Here is a 14,049-nt window from a genome sequence, read left to right on the forward strand (position 1 = left end):
TTTTTTGTGCGCACTGCGTTTATGATAAATGTTGGTAAGCCGGTGTTTACTTACTTGTAAATCTATTGAGAATCTTAAGTTTTAACTTAAACCGCGTCGCTTCGCGAGTGCTGTGGTATGTTTGGAGGAGAATTAATAATTTGTATAATTTCAATTCCATGCATAGCTCAGCTCTGCTTCTTCCCCGTCTTATCTATAATTCTGCACTTTTCCTTTGCACTCTCCAAAGCTCCCACTTCGGCTTCCTATTTGGCACAGTGGTTCAATGTATAGTATTTTTTAACTTTTTATTTATTAATTTTGTTTGTTATTAATTTTTTTTTTTTTTTTTTTTTCCTTAGCTCCTCTTGGGAGCAAAGGGCCTCTACAAGGGCTCTCCACCTAACTTTACTTGGCGCTGTTTGCTTAATTGTGTCCCAGCTGATGTTCTTCCGGGATATTTCTAGCAGTGCTGTACGGCTCCAGGTCATCTTTGGGCGACCCACTCTTCTGCGTCCTTGTGGGTTCCATTCCAGAGCCATTCTTACTATGCTTCCTGGTTCCTTCCTCAGAGCGTGGCCAATACATTTCCATTTCCGTTTCTTTATTTGCTCATGGATTGGGACCTCTCCTGTGCAGTGCCATAAGTCCTCATTGGATATTCTATCTGGCCAGAATACCCCAAGTATTATTCTTAGGCACTTATTGATGTAAGCCTGCAGCTTTATCAATATCCTTTGAGTGGTCAGTCACGTCTCCGATAGCAGTATGGATTTTACACACGAGTTGAATATGCGCAGCTTTGTTTTTCTGTTTATCTGCTGGTTTCTCCATACTCGGTGTAGTCTTCCGAATGCAGACCTCGCTTTGCGCACTCGGTTCTCCACATCACTTTCCACTCCACCATTTGATGTTATGATAGTACCGAGGTAGGTGAAGCTGTCGACGAAGTCGATGGTATTATCTCCGATTGTGATGTTGTTTGTGTTGGAGTTGTTGATCCGCATCGCTTTCGTTTTTGATGCGTTGATCTTTAAGCCTACTGCGCTGGCTCGGATCTCGAGGTCCCTAGCTTTGGCTTGAATGTCTTCGAATTTGTGAGCCAAGAGACATATGTCATCCGCGTAATCCAAGTCTTCTAGATGTCGGGTGAAGTTCCAGGTGATTCCGCGTCTGTTCATGCATACTTCTCTCATAATTTCGTCGACTCCCAAGTTTAACAAAGTTTTTCGGCTTCATTATGCTTCAACATGTGAGGTCGAAAAACGGTATTCCCAGATATCGACAGGTGGCAGCCCCACCTCTGGGATAGGTTTCACCTGGCTAATCACCGGATCAACTGAAACACAATTGATTAAACTAATACAAGAAGAGAAGAAACCAACCACCATAGAGGACATCCTTCCAGAAGGCATTCGATTCGGTAGACAGAGCAGCGATATGGAGGGCACTTGCAAGGAAGGGAGTGCCAGTGAAAATCATAAACATAGTGAAAGCTATGTATGATGATGCTGAGCTGGCGGTACTGCACAACATGTTTCCTCACATGTTGTGCCTCATCATCAGTAAGGAGTCTTCCATCTGGGTCCCGCACTAGTTGGTTTCGCCTATGGCAGCTTCCGGTCAGTTGACTAATTAAATGGTACAGTGAGCGCATGTTGTTCGTGTTGGCTGCGCTTTCTGCATTTTCAGCGAGCCTGTCCAAAAATTTTCTTTTGTCGTTTCTTGCTGATTTCTTCACCATCTTGCACAGCTCTTAGTGTTCGTCGCGAGCTCTGCAATCATGATCTGCTCTCGACTTTAGGCTGTTCCGTTTGCTGATAAGTTCCCAAGTGAGCGCTGATATCCAATCTGTGCGCCTGCGTTTTCGGGTGCCAAGCATCTCCTCCGCGGTGCTCCTCAGTATACTGCATGTTTGTTCCCATGAGTGATTCAACGGTTGTGCTGTCATCTGTTCACGCAACGTTGTGGCCATTCTGGTGGATAGGTTGGAGTCACTCAGCCGTTGTACGTTAATGGGAGGCTGTCTTCTTGTGGTCCTGTTGACAGTGTTGCTATTTCGTCTGAGCTTGATTAAAAGCTCTCCGATTATCAGCTCGTGGTCACTGTCGATAGACGCACTTCTCCTAATTCTAACATCCATTAACGAGCGTCTCCATTTTCTACTTATGCAGATGTGGTCGATTTGGTTGCGAGTATGTCCATTCGGAGAGGTCCATGTGTATTTATGGATTTCCTTGTGGGGGAATACAGTGCCACCAATAACCAGTTGGAAGGTCTGACATAAGTCGATTAGCCTGTCACCATTATTGCTGCGTGTGCCAACACCATGTCGGCCCATGATTGTTTCCAATCCGTTGTTGTTGGTGCCGATTTTTGCATTGAAGTCTCCCATAAGAATTTTTATGTCACCTCTTTCGATCCTAGTGAGTGAGGATGTGAGGGCGTTTAGAAGTCGTCTTTGATGTCATCGCTGGCGTCTTCTGTTGGGGCATAGCACTGTCTAGCATTGCATCGGAATCTGGCAATGATGATTCTGTCGGATACTGGACTCCAGGAATTTAGTGCCTGTTTATACTGTTTGGACACATATATCCCGACTCCGCTCCTGCCTCCATCATTGGTCCCGCTGTGTATCACTAGATTGCCGCTTGATGTTGTTGTTGTCCCGTTACCCCTCCATCTCATCTCACTGATGCCTGCGATTGCAATCAGCATTTTCTTCATTTCTCCTTCAAACTGCGCCAGTCTGGTTGGTTCCATTAAAGTCGTCACGTTCCATTGTCCAATTCGTGTCTGTTTCGCTATGCGAATGGTTGTCAACGGGTTGGGGGGGTGGTTGGTTTCTTCTCTTCTTGTATTAGTTTAATCAATTGTGTTTCAGTTGATCCGGTGATTAGCCAGGTGAAACCTATCCCAGAGGTGCGGCTGCCACCTGTCGATATCTGGGAATACCGTTTTTCGACCTCACATGTTTAGTAGCATCGGAAAAGAGACAACTAAGCATAATGAAGCCGAAAAACTTTGGAGGTCATGATTGCCATGAGTGGGGTTCGAACCCACGACCCAACGCTTAGCGTGCAGCTACACTACCCACTAGGCTATGGGCCCCCACGAACGTTATTTATTAAAAATATGGAATTTTAACTGGTCTGTGCTATGAAGTCTTGTAACAAGACAATTTCCTCATCCAAGGCTACCATCCATTGCTGGCTATGTGAAAACGTCGTACACGCCAAGTATGCCGTTACACGCTACTACAGTGGTCTGCAATCCGTCAAAAATTAGTCTTATTTGCACAGCAAAAAAATGTGAATTTGGTGGATCCATCACGGGAGACTCATACCTGTCTTGTTGGCTCTGCAACAACTGCTCACATATTGAATTTGCTGGAGGAGGACACAATGGACGAATAGGTGACCTTATCAACAAGAAAATTGGCCTGACGTGGTCTTGCATCGCTTGTAGAGAAATTCAGTCAGAGATGCGGACTTTTATTAAACAGACGAGAAATGGTTTCCTAGATGTTCGCAATTCCTCGCTCTTGAAACTCAATTCCTTGAAAAAACTCAATTTCCTTGGGCTAAAGTTGTTAAGCGAATCCTGCAGACGAAAAATTCCGAACAACAACCTGCTGACTGCTAAATTATTGATTAACCCTACATCCCATGCTGTACAAGTCGATGAATTTTCAACACCAAACATTTTACCGTCGCCTACATGTCTACCTACTTATGCTGTTCCAGTACCAAGGAACTTGATGAGCCTTCCTTCAGGGCACTCTAATATATATCCCTTGCAAGAAGCGATCAGCGTACCGAGTACAAATCTCGAGCCACCTCTCATCTTGGAGCCTCCATCGTTGGACATCGTTGGACAACCCCCATCGTTGGACAACCTACCCTCTGCTCTTGCTGTGATGTCTCCAAGGCCTCTGGTTGGTGTGCCACCTGAAGTTAGATCTTCTGGACTTACGCTGAGGGCGGTTGCTGCTCGTAAGGCCATATTTGTCTCTCGGCTTATGCCGGATGCTACTGTTGATGATGTCAGGAGTCCCTGTTAAACCATCTTAAGGTAGCTCCTAATGAAATAGCTGTTTTTAAGTTTAACTTTAAGCATAAGCGTTCTATTTCTTCTTTTAAAATAGTTCTACCTGATTCCTACCTTGAAAAAGCACTTGATCCTGTAGCTTGGCCTGAGCACAGTATCATTCATGAATTCCTAGCAAAAGACGCTTAGAATCCTATCCCTGCAGAAACTGCTTCAAAAAACTAAACAACATAGTATTTTCCTGCTGCTATCAAAACGTTAGAAGTATTTTGGGTAAGCCGAGCCAATTTTTTACAAAGAGTGCTTCTTTTGATTTTGATGCTATAGTGCTTACTGAAACTTGGCTTAAATCCTCTGTCTCTGATTATAAAATTCTTGTTTCCAAATTCATAGTGTTTCGATTGGATCGTCCAACTTTCACCATCTTGATGCCATTAAGTCTGTTTTTTTCGTTGGTCAAAGACTGTGATTTAATCCTAATCATGGGAGATTTCAACCTTCCAATAATTTCCTGGATTCCGTCTGAGGTAGACAATTTGCTTTCCCTGCTTTCCAGTTGTCATAGCGAATTTATCAATGGCTTAACTGATCTTGCCCTATTCAAATTAATCCAATTAATAACACTCATGGCAGATTTCTGGACCTTATTTTTTCCAATGTGTCATCCTTTGTGATAGTCATTCGGTCCCCGCCGCTATCGCTTCCTGAAGACTTTCACCATCCTACACTATTAGCATCGGTGTTAATTGATGTGCTTCACAATGAAGCTTGCTTTAATGTAAAACCTCGTTTCAAATGCTTCAGAAAGACTGATTTTATGGCCCTTCGGAATCATTTGGCTGAAATCGATTGGAATGTTCTTTCGTCTAAAAAGGCAATTGAAGCAGCTACGGATTCGTTTTACGAAATAATTCATAATGCCTTGAACAAATTTGTTCCTGAAGTCCCATTATCATTCTCTAAAAAACCACCTTGGTATAATAAACACCTTTCTCGTCTTAAGAACAGGAAATCTAGAGCTTACAAAAAGTTTCTTAAGTCAGGATCGATGTGCCATCTGTCAAACTTTCTTTATGTTCGCAGCCAGTTTATTATTCTCAACGATCAACTTTATAAGCAGTATATCATGAATTGTAAGGTAAACTTTCGTAATCCTAGCTCCTTCTATTCTTTTGTCAATATGAAACGTAAATCAAATCTTTTTCCTCCTTCCCTATCATATAAAAATATTTCACTTTTTTCTGAGCTAGGTATTGCTAATCTCATTTTTTCAAACCACTTATTCGTCCGATTCATATAACATCAATTCTTCTTATCCTTATAAATTATCCACATATAAACAACATTTACTTTTCAAAATTTCGAACTCAGGATGTGTTCGAAGCTCTTTCAACAATAGATATCTCATTCTCTGCTGGTCCTGACAATGTTCCTCGCTGTGTTCTAAGGTACTGTTCTGATATCCTTTGCTATCCTCTCACTATCTTATTCAACTTATCCTTGGAGTTGGCATGTCTTCCCAAGAGATGGAATGAATCGTTTATTATTCCGCTTCATAAGAAAGGCTCTAAAGCACTTATTGAAAACTACCGGGGGATTGCTAAACTATCTGCGATTCCCAAACTGCTTGAGAAACTGGTTACTTTCCAACTGCAACATTTTTATAAAAGCATTATTTCCACTTCACAGCATGGTTTTGTCAAGCATCGCTCTACCACAACTAACCTTCTTGAATTCACTTCGTTTATCCACAGAGGTTTTCTGAGCCGCATGCAAACTGATGTTGTGTACACTGACTTTAGTAAAGCGTTTGACTCTGTGAACCACCATCTTCTTCTTCATAAGCTGTATCTTATGGGGTTTTTTCTACATATAGTACAGTGGTTGACCGCTTATCTATCCAACCGCACGCAGCGTGTTTTGTTTAAACTATGCTACTACATTTATGTATGCTGATGATGTCAAGTTATGTCTTTCTTTCTCAGACCATTTCCTTCATAGGCACCTGCAACTAGACCTTAACGAAGTCTTCTTGTGGTGCTCAAACAATCTCCTTTTGCTTAACTGCTCTAAGTGTAAGGTTATGACGTTCAATCGCAGTGTGCCTCACATCGTTTCGTGCTCTCTTGGGAATAACGTCTTAGATCGTGTTTCCCTAATTAACGATCTTGGAGTCATTTTTGACAATAAGTTGTCCTTTAACGAACACATATCACTAACAGTTAATAAGGCCAGAGGTGTGCTAGCTTTTATCAAACGTTGGTCTAAAGAATTTGATGATCCTTTCACAACTAAAACTCTATACGTATCGTTGGTTCGTCCTGTTTTGGAATACTGTTCTAGCGTTTGGAGTCCGCAATACTTTGTTCACCAAAGGAGGATTGAATCAGTCCAAAGGCAGTTTCTGCTATTTGCGTTAAAAAGCTTAATCTGGGATACTCACACTTCCTTCCTGTCGTATAATTGCCGGTTAAAACTACTAAACCTACCTCCTTTAAAAGAGCGCCGTACTTCTGCTGGGGTTTTGCTACTTCATGTGCTTATTCTTGGACAGGTTGACTCAAGAGTACTTCTTGAAAAATTAAGGTTCTCTGTTCCTAATAGGGTAACTAGATCCTTCCGACCCCTTTGGTTACCGATTTCTAGGTCTAATTTTGCGGAACACGATCCATTTCGCATACATATTGTAGTTCGACATATGCACTGCATGACTGTTTTAGGGTATTATGTTCGAACTACAATGGTCACTATTCTATAACATCTCTTTCCTGTCACTCTAATTTAAAATATAGAATTTTAAATTTTCTTACTAACTCCTCCAAGCTTAGCAAATTACAAATAGCTTTATGTGTACTAACAAATCGTTTCTCGAGCGTCCTTTGGTCGTCTGGGCCTCTAAGCTTTATGATGAATAATGGAATGCTAGCTGATGCTCTTATTGATGTACAAGCCATTTCCAAATTCTGAAAGACCGCCAAACAAAAAAAAAAAAAAAACATTATCAAAAAAATACAGTTGTACTGCCTTCAGGTCGATTTGAAGTCACGCTTCCATTTAAATCGGATCCAAACGTTTTGGGAAACTCGTTCGAAGTAGCCAAACGCCGTTTTTTGTCGCTCGAGATCCGAATTTAAAGAAAATGTATGTGGAATTTATGGAAGAATACGAATCCTTAGGTCATATGTCCCCTACAAGCAATGATATTCTGGCTACTCCACACTACGTCATACCCCCATCAGTGTGTCTTACGGCCTCAAAGCACATCGACCAAATTACGAGTTGTGTTTTATGCGTCTTGTAAGACATCAACACAGAAGTGCCAAAACGATCTGTTGATGATTGGTCCCACAAGGAAGAGTTGTAATCAGTTCTTCATCGGTTCCGGCTGTGCAAATTGGCTCTGATAGCCGACAAAAAAAAGATGTATCGCCAAGTAATGGTAAATGAAGGCGATACCAGTTGATAGTGTGGAGGAAAGACCCATCAGAGCCCTTGAAACTGTGCAAGCCCAACACCGTTACATATGGCACTGCGCCAGCCCCATTCCTGGCCATAAGGTGTTTGAAGAGATTGAGTGAATCTGTGAAAAATACATTCCCTCGAACTGCCGAAGTTATTGGTTCCGACTTTTACGTCGACGACATGTTAACGGGTGGTGCTTGCATTGAGGAGCTAAAGACAATTAAGTCTGAAGTAACTCAGGTTCTTCAAAACGCTGGGTTTGAATTGAGCAAGTGGTTTTCAAACTCGCCTGAAGTTACACTTTCGGTAACAATAACACAATAACACTTTCGGACTCAGAACTGACTAAAGCACTAGGAATCGTTTGGGTTCCTAAAGAAGATGTGTTTAAATTTGAAATTTATGCTTCAGTCATTGGGCAAAGGGCGACCAAGCGGAATATCCTTTCGGTGACATCGAAGGTGTTTGACCCCCTTGGCTTATTAAGCCCTATACTTATAAAAGGAAAAATCCCATTGCAGGAACTTTGACTAAATAAGCTAGATTGGGATGAGTCAATTTCACTGCACTTAGAAACAGCGTCGAACAAAATACAAATTGCCTTGACGCAATTAGAGGACTTCTCAATTCCAAGATTAGTGTTTACCGAGCCGATGTCACCGATTCAAATTCATGCCATTTCTGACGCATCGATAAGAGCCTATGGAGCCTGCGTCTATATTAATTGGGAATCTGCAAAAGGTATTAAAGTTTCATTGTTGACGGCAAAGTCCAAAGTAGCGCCGCTCAAGACAAAGACGCCTTCCCACCCCCCGCCTCCCAAAGACGCTTGAGTTATGTGCCGCTCACCTTCTCGCAGATCTCTGCCGCAAGATAAAGTCTCTAATAGAAGATACCATCGAACGAAGCGTATTTTGGTATTTTCCCATCCATCGTCGTTGTCAACGTTCGTATCTAATAGAGTAGCTGAAATTGAAGAGTGGTCAGATGATAGCACGTGGCGGCATGTACCAACTAAAAGGAACCCAGCAGATATAGTGTCCAGAGGTGGAGACGTCAAGGAGACTGTATAATCGATCTGGTTTACAGGTCCATCGATTTTAAAGGAACTGGAAGATAAGTGGCCGACGAGCCCCCGGTTTGATCTGTCGCCAGAACTTCTACAGATGGAAGCGAAAAAGAGTGCGGTCGGATTAACCGCAATCGTATCTACCTCAGATTTATTGGAAGTGATAGAAAGATATTCCTCTCACCTAAAAGTTCTGCGAGTGTTCGCTTTATAAGTAAATCGAAGAAATTAGTAGTGAATTCTGATATTGTTCCCTCACCTTTCGAATATAATGAAGCTTTTAAGAAAATAGTCGAAATAGTCCAAGAGCACGAGTATCAAGATGAATTAGAAAAGATCCAAAAAAAATTGAAGTGTTAGCCCTAGTCTACAAAATCCCTTTATACACGAATCATCACAGGCTGGGCTTACCTTTTCATTGTTGCGGGTTGGGGGGCGACTAGCTAATGGTCCTAAATCATATGATGCCAAGTTTCCAGTATTGGTGATAAAACGCTCTCAATTTGTTCAGAGCTACGTCCGATACTTGCACGAGTCGAATTTTCATGTGGGTCCACGAGCACTTGTGACTCTTTTGCGACAGCGCATGTGGATCGTAAATGCGCAGGAAGTCTGCAGTCAGACAGTACGGTCATGCAATGGCTGCTTTAAATGCAAGCCTCGTCTGATGACTCAAATCATGGGTGATTTACCCTTAGACAGAATTCGTGCTCTCCGCCCATTCTCCATATGTGGTGTTGATTTTTGTGGCCCTATTGATACGACATTAAAAACTCGTGGTAGGCCACCCTATAAGTCCTACATTGCCAAGCGACGGCGAGGCGCTTACTCCCGGGCACCTGTTGACAGGCGGGCCGCTCATCGCCCCACCAGCACCGCGGACCCCGGACCAGCGGGTCTAACGTGCTTGCGGCGATGGCGGCTTGTCTCGTCAATCAAGCAAATTTTTTGGCAGCGATGGTCCCGGGAGTACATCTTGGGCCTACAGGCGCGGTCGAAGTGGCAGAACCAGGAGGACGACATCCGGACGGGCGAGCTGGTCCTGATCGCAGAGGATCACCAGCCACCACAACAGTGGCTCACAGGAAGAGTAGGAGCAACGCACGCCGGCGCGGACGGAAGGGTCAGGGTCGCCGACGTCATGACTAGCTCTTGAGCGGAGCTTAGGAGGGCAGTCCACAAGCTGGCGCGGCTGCCAGTGTGTTGAAGCCAGATGGTGGCCTTCATCGGGGCCGGTGTTAACGGATTCGTCGCATATAATTAGATTTGAAATCATTTGAAGTTGTTTAGTTTGAATTGTATATTGTAGTTATTAGTCTCTAAATTTACTCTAAGATAGCTTAGGGGGAAGCGCAAGCAAAAGCTCATATACGCTCTTGTGCGAATTCCCCGCTTCGCCGCAATAGTTAAGTTAGGCTTAAGATTAGAGAAAAATATAATCGGAATTATAACGTTGAAGAGAACAGATCGTTTTTGTTTTTCGCCACTTTCAAATATTCAGCAGCCACCCATATTAATTTTTTTTTTGAGGTGTGAGATAAACTTATCTTATTAAGGGGAGGGTAAGGTATTAAATTTTTATTTTTTTTTATTTTTTTTTATTTTTTAAATTGAATGCATAATATCTGAAAAATTATGTGTCAAAATTTCAAGTCAATTAAAGCAAAATTGACGAAGTTATTAGTTATTGACGAAGTGGCTTGCAAACGTTTTACACTGGATTTTTTTTGACAACTCACGTTTTCAAAGTCGGTGCCCCTCATAACTTAAAAACTACTGCACCGATCCTTTTGAAATTTTAAACACTATTTCTGTACATATTTTACGAGGTAACGCTGTCCAGTTTTTTTTTTTTGTTCATAATTTCGATTTCGCAATGACAAATTAACCGATTTTTTCCCAAAAAATTGAGTTTTTCACTTCAAAGTCTTCAAAAAAATTAAAAAATTGCAATTTTCAAAAAACCTTCACATCGTTACCTGGGGCGAACTATTATCTAACGAATGGATTTTCATTTTTTGATTACAAATGATCCAGCACCGAGTTATGAGGGGCACCGCAAATCAACTTTTTTTGGCAACACGTCCGGACAATTGCTACCATTGCCATATTTTTTAAATATTTTTTTGTAAAAATTTGATAAGACATTCTTCTAATGTCATACTTTAATATACCGTTGGTTGAATAAATAAACTTTTAACTGTGTCGTCAGGAAAAAAATCACAAAAACATGGCTTTTTTCGCATGATTTGACCTTACCCTCCCCTTAAACAAACGTATTTACTTGCATCTGTAGTTATGCAAAATTCTTTGCTTCTTTGCAACAGAGTTTGGTTTATTAATGCTGATTTAAAATGTTCAAAGGCGTTTTGACATTCTGTAGTCCATTCGAATTTTACATTTTTATACCCTTGCAGAGGGTATTATAATTTTGTCCAAAAGTGTGCAACGCAGTGAAGGAGACATCTCCGACCCTTTAAAGTATATATATTCTTGATCAGGATCACCTCCTGAGTTGATATGAGCATGTCCGTCTGTCCGTCTGTCCGTCTGACCGTCTGTCCGTCTGTCTGTTTCTACGAAAACTAGTCTCTCAGTTTTAAAGCTATCGACTTGAAACTTTGCACACACCCTTCTTTCCTTTGCACGCAGTATATAAGTCGGAACGGCCCGGATCGGCCGACTATATCCTATAGCTGCCATATAACTGATTGATCGGAAATGGTATAACTTCGGTGTTTTTAGAGTTAGAGATTTCAAATTTCACATGAGAGCTATTTTTGGCAAAATAATACATGCCAAATTTCGTAAGGATCGGCTGACTATATCCTATAGCTGCCATAGAACTGAACGATCGGAAATGACCCAACTTTCGTGTTTTTGAAGATAGAAAGCTGGAACTTGGTACAGATTATATTTTTGGTCAGTTTATCCGACCTAACAAATTTCATAACGATCGGCCGACTATATCTTATAGCTGCCATATAACTGAACGATCGGAAGATAGAAGTTTGGGACTTATTTTAGATTTTGTATTGTAATAAATTGGATTATATATTCATATTCCCATAAGGAGCGGCCAACTATATCCGATGTTTGCGATATATATCCGGTTTTAACTGCAAGGGTATATACACTTCGGCTCCGCCCGAAGTTAGCTTTCCTTTCTTGTTCCTACATAATCTTGTTATGTGACGGGAGTATTTAGCAAAATTCTTTATGAAAGGTCTGTAATAATTGCAAAATTCAATAAATCTTCTAGCGCTGTCCGCATCATGTGCGACGTATTTTTTATCGTCGGGTAAGATTCCTTGCATCATCATTCCTGGCGTGACTTCATGCATGAAAAATTAACATTTTTCAGATGTAACTTTAGGTTGTGTTGCCTACATTTCTCGAAAACATCAGTTAAGTTCTTGAGCATATGAGTCAACCATACAAAGAAATGCTCGCGAAAGTTCTACTCCAGAGAAAGCTATAGGTTAGGTTACGTTTGAGGCGGCGATGAGGGGCCGGTCTGACCCCCATCCACTTGAGCCGCTGGGGCTCCTTGTGATACCGCACAGGCAAGGGTCCTACAAGAGGACCTCTCCCTTTCCATTACTTATGTGCCCAAGGGTGTTCTATCCTTCCTGCGGCGGCTCGAGGTCCCATCCAGATTTACGGATGAAAGCTAGGAGTCTGTGTGGAGCGACCTCCGCGATGTCTGTTCGATCTGTGAGTATTGCTGCGCCCAAGAATTTGAGTCGGCTGCGCCCCAGCGCAGGGCATTGACACAGGAGGTGTGCAACTGTGTCTTCCTCTTCTACGTCCCCACAGCTCCTGCAGTAGTGCTCCTATTAACCAGTGACCCGTAATGGCCTTTACCGCCAAACTACAGTCCTGCCTATTAAGGACGATAAGCATCATTGACCTCTTCTAGATCGGATGGGCCATATCATGCGTGAGTTCCTGCAGTTATGGAGATTTCTCCATTTCCTCAGTGATGCGCGGTCAAAGTGGTCCCTGCATTTTATCCTACACGTAGCTAAGGGGATACCTACTGGTTAGGTATCCTACTCCGGTAGGAGAGAATTGGTAGTACCTGCTCTTGCCAGTTCGTCGGCGGCGCAATTACCCTCGTGGTCCCTATGCCCGAGTACCCATATAAGGTGGATGTCATGCTTCTCTGCCATCTCGTTAAGAGATCTGCGACAGTCATTCACTGTCCTGGAGTTGGATGGAAATCCGTCAAGGGCTTTGAGTGCCGCTTGACTGTCTGAAAAGATATAGATTGTGTCTTGATTGCCAATAAGTGCTGGGAATCTAAGTGCTTCCCCGAAAGCTATTACTTCTGCTTGGAACACACTACAGTGGTCAGGGAGTCTGAAGGACTCATTTAGACATAGCCGTTCGTAATGGTAACCGCCTCCCACCCGGCTATTCAATTTTGAACCGTCTGTGTAAATATGGAGGGAACCGGCTGGTCCCGGGATTTGTGTGGCCCATTCCTCCCTTGTTGGAATGGAAACCTTGTATTTTAAGGTGGGAAGCCCCCGTTGGCGTGCAGTGGTGTAGGTCCAACTTGGTATGTCCATAGTTAGTCCATTTCCATGTGCGCGTCTCGCGTAGCCTGATTGCCGATAGCGTGGCTATCTTGACCCCCATTATCTCTACCGGTAATAGGTCGAGTATGAAGTCTAGGGCATCCGTCGGTGTGGTGCGTAGGCTGCCTGTGATACAGACCTCCGCTATCCTTTGCGTTTTCCTAAGTTTCTGACTAATTGTGGAGTTAGTGAGAGCAGGCCACCAGACCACCACGCCGTAGAATAGGATGGGTCTTATGACCGCTGTGTAAAGCCATCTTACTATTTTTGGTGACATTCCCCATTTAAGGCCAATGGCTTTCCTGCAGGTATAGAGCGCGATTGTTGCCTTGTTAGCTCTATCCATAGTGTTTGACTTCCAGTCCATTTTCCTGTCTAGCGTAATCCCTAGGTACTTGGCGCTATCGCTAAGGGGTAGTGTTTCTCCTAATAGTTTTGGAAGCCTTAAGTTCGGTATTTTGTACTTGCTGGTGAAGAGGACGAGCTCGGTTTTGGACGGGTTTACACCCAGTCCATTTCTAACTGCCCACGTTGAGAGGATCCTAAGTTTGTCCGTCATGCGTCACATAGAGTCTGGGGAAATTTTCCAGAGCAGGCAATTGCGACATCATCCGCATAAGCGATAACTTTGCAACCACCCCCTTCTAGGGATCGAAGTAGGCTATTAACCGCCACGTTCCGGAGTAGGAGTGAGAGTACGCCTCCTTGCGGTGTGCCTCTTCTGACGTATCTATGAATAGATTCTCCTCCTAGTGACGCCTCAACAGTCCTGTTTACCAGGATCTGCTCTATAAGGCGTATGGATTGATTGTCTATTCCTAGTCCCGTCAGCGCATTGATTATCGAGCTTGGTAGGATGTTGTTGAACGCCCCTTCTATGTCTAGAAAAGCAATGAGTGCGTA

General features: G+C 42.9%; 2 protein-coding genes across 2 annotated transcripts in view; both read right to left on the bottom strand.

Moving 5' to 3' along the window:
- Positions 1 to 14,049, bottom strand: part of gw (trinucleotide repeat containing adaptor protein gawky) — a 223,104-nt gene that overhangs the window by 92,226 nt on the left and 116,829 nt on the right. The gene's annotated exons all lie outside the window — the stretch shown is intronic.
- Positions 1,736 to 2,374, bottom strand: LOC138926828 (craniofacial development protein 2-like). The gene has a single exon (XM_070282389.1). It carries the CDS (start codon positions 2,372 to 2,374, stop codon positions 1,736 to 1,738), a length of 639 nt encoding a protein of 212 aa, XP_070138490.1.

Source organism: Drosophila bipectinata, chromosome 4 (assembly GCF_030179905.1).
Source record: "Drosophila bipectinata strain 14024-0381.07 chromosome 4, DbipHiC1v2, whole genome shotgun sequence".
Lineage (NCBI taxonomy): Eukaryota > Metazoa > Arthropoda > Insecta > Diptera > Drosophilidae > Drosophila > Drosophila bipectinata.